This window comes from Hyla sarda, unplaced genomic scaffold (assembly GCF_029499605.1).
Source record: "Hyla sarda isolate aHylSar1 unplaced genomic scaffold, aHylSar1.hap1 scaffold_481, whole genome shotgun sequence".
In the NCBI taxonomy this organism is placed as follows: domain Eukaryota; kingdom Metazoa; phylum Chordata; class Amphibia; order Anura; family Hylidae; genus Hyla; species Hyla sarda.
In genome coordinates, this window is record NW_026610493.1 from 129,877 (window position 1) to 132,688 (window position 2,812).

Consider the following 2,812-nt stretch of genomic DNA (forward strand, 5'->3'; position numbering starts at 1 on the left):
GCATTTAGGAAGACCCTATGGTGCCAGGACAGCAAAAAAAAAAACACATGGCATACCATTTCGGAAACTAGACCCCTTGGGGAATGTAACAAGGGGTCAAGTGAACCTTAATACCCCACAGGTGTTTCACGACTTTTGCATATGTAAAAAATAAAATAAAAAAATCACTAAAATGCTTGTTTTTCCCCAAATTTTTCATTTTTACAAGGGGTTATAGCTGAAAAATTACCCCAAAATTTGTAGCCCCATTTCCCTTGAGCAAGGAAATAACCCATAAAAGCACGTAAAATGCTTTGCTGGTGAACTACAGGTCTCAGAAGGGAAGGAGCAAAATTTGGAGAGAGAATTTTTTGGGGGCATGTCGGATTTAGGAAGCCCCTATGGAGCCAGAACCCCGGGAACCTGCTGAGGTATTCATCTAGGGGTATAATGGAAATTTTTTTAAGTTTTGTTTAGGGGTTTAGCAAGATAGTGAAAATAAAACTATACCTGCCAAGGTATTCATCTAGGGGTATAATGGAATTTTTTTTTTTTGTTAAGGGTTTAGCAAAATGTTGAAAATATAAAACTATACCTGCCAAGGTATTCATCTAGGGGTATAATGGGAATTTTTAGTTTTATTAGGGGTTTGCCAATTAGATTTTTTTTAATAGTTTAGTGGAGAAAAAGGGGGAAATAAATGAATTGCTCACATGTCATTCCAAGGGTGCATTGGGTAGAGTTATCCAAAGTCATTCTAAAAATAATTAAAGGGGACAAAATTAGATATCATATGTTGTGTGATAGATTTTAAAACAGTCTTCAATGCACAGACCAGGTTTGTGGGGACATGTCTCACAGTGGTATATAGTGCATTTTCTAATGCCACGCTTGGAGCACACCCGACACCGCTTCTGTTGCCTACTCCCCGATTCTCTACGGGGAACTACCGCAGGAAAATGTTGCCCTGGAACTATTCTGTTCTCCGATCCTGTGGCTCTGCTTTCCTCCCCTTCCGGATCCCCAAACAGAAAGTCCTTAATAACATTTTTCTGGAATTGCAGGTATGTGCATGTATTTCCTGCACGTTTGTACACCACAAATGAATTGTACATGGTAATTTGGAAGAGGTGCAGTGCCAATTTTTTATACCAGGTCTTAGTTTTGCGTAGGGCAGTGTACGGCTGCAAGGCCTGATCTGACAGATCCACCCCTCCCATGAACTTATTATAGTCCTGGATACACACCGGTTTAGGGGCACTCTCTGTGGTACCACGGACTTGGACAGGGGTGGATCTGTCTGGGTGTAAGGTGGTTAGTACAAGAACATCACGCTTGTCCTGGTACTTCACAAGCATCATGTTGTCCTTGCACACAGCCTTGCTTTCCCCCTTCTTCAACTTTTGCCGTACAAAAATTTTAGGCAGATCCCTTTGATTTCGCCTGATGGTACCACAGGCCACAGTCCCCTTGGCAAACAGGCATTGTAGTAATGGGACGCTAGTGTAAAAATTATCAAGGTAGATGTTATACCCTTGATCTAGCAGGGGGTGAACTAGATCCCATACTATTTTTCCCGTTGTTTTTAGTACGGGGGGACACTCTGGGGGCTCTATTTTAGAGTCTTTCCCCTCATAGACTCTGAATTTGTGCGTATAGCCGGTTGTGCTCTCGCACAACTTATAAAGTTTTACCCCATACCTGGCCCGTTTGTTAGGCAGGTATTGCCTAAAGTGCAACCTTCCTTTGAAGTGCACAAGAGATTCGTCCACTGCAATCTCTTTTTCTGGGGTGTAAACTTCAGAAAATTTTTTATTTAAATAATTAACAAGGGGCCGAATTTTATATATGCGATCAAAATTTGGATCACTGGGAGGTGGACAATTTTCATTATTAGCATAATGTAGAAATTTGAGGAGGGCTTCAAACCGATTCCTTGGCATGACCGACCGGTACAGTGGAGTATGGTAAAGCATATCATTACTCCAATAGGAGCGAATTGTGGGCTTTTTAACTATGCCCATGTTAAACAAAAGGGCAAAAATTTTTTTGAGCTCTAGTGCATTGGTTGGCGTCCATTGATAAGGCCTAGCATGATATGCCTGTGGATTGGCCGCAATGAATTGCTCAGCATACCGGTTGGTTTCCTCCACTATCAAATTAATCAGCTCTTCTGAAAAGAAGAGCTGAAAAAAATCAGCTTCTTTCAACCCCACGGTGTCAACACGAATGCCTGCAGTGGCCACAAACTCAGGCAAATTGGGTATAAAGTTTGAAGCTGGAGCCCACTCAGAGATGGCACTAGGACCTGGCTCAATATTGGTACTAGGACTGGTACTAGGACCTGGCCTAGGGCGGTGGCGGGGAGGTTCCTCGTCAGAATCAGTGGAAGAGGAAGAAGAAGAGGGCAAATATAACAACTCTTCACCACTATCTGAACCAGAGGAAGATGCCAAGAAGGCATATGCCTCCTCAGTGCTGTACATGCGACGCCTTGACATATTGGATGACACTATAAGTGGCGAAGTGTCTCTGATGTACAACACTAGAACAATATTTTTTTTGTATTTTTATATTTTTATATATTTTTTTTACTTTTTTACTTTTTTTATAACAACGGAAAAACTGAAACAAAAAGCGCCACTAGAACTAAAAAAAAACAGCGGCGAACTGTCACTGCTGTCACTAATCAGTGACGCACCAGGAAAAAACGTAACAGGGTAGTATGGAGGTGTGCAAGGTGGTGATGGGATGAAAGGGTGACAGTCACTTCAGGGGCACTGACAGTATTTTATATTATTCTTCACTGTCACTGTTATGGTCAGTGACAGAC

At 41.9% G+C, this 2,812-nt stretch overlaps 1 protein-coding gene across 1 annotated transcript; it reads right to left on the minus strand.

Annotated features, from left to right (window-relative positions):
- Positions 1-761: 761 nt before the first annotated feature.
- Positions 762-2,465, minus strand: LOC130336616 (piggyBac transposable element-derived protein 4-like). Its single transcript, XM_056553920.1, has one exon. The coding sequence runs from the start codon at positions 2,463-2,465 to the stop codon at positions 762-764; it is 1,704 nt and encodes a 567-aa protein (XP_056409895.1).
- Positions 2,466-2,812: the final 347 nt, after the last annotated feature.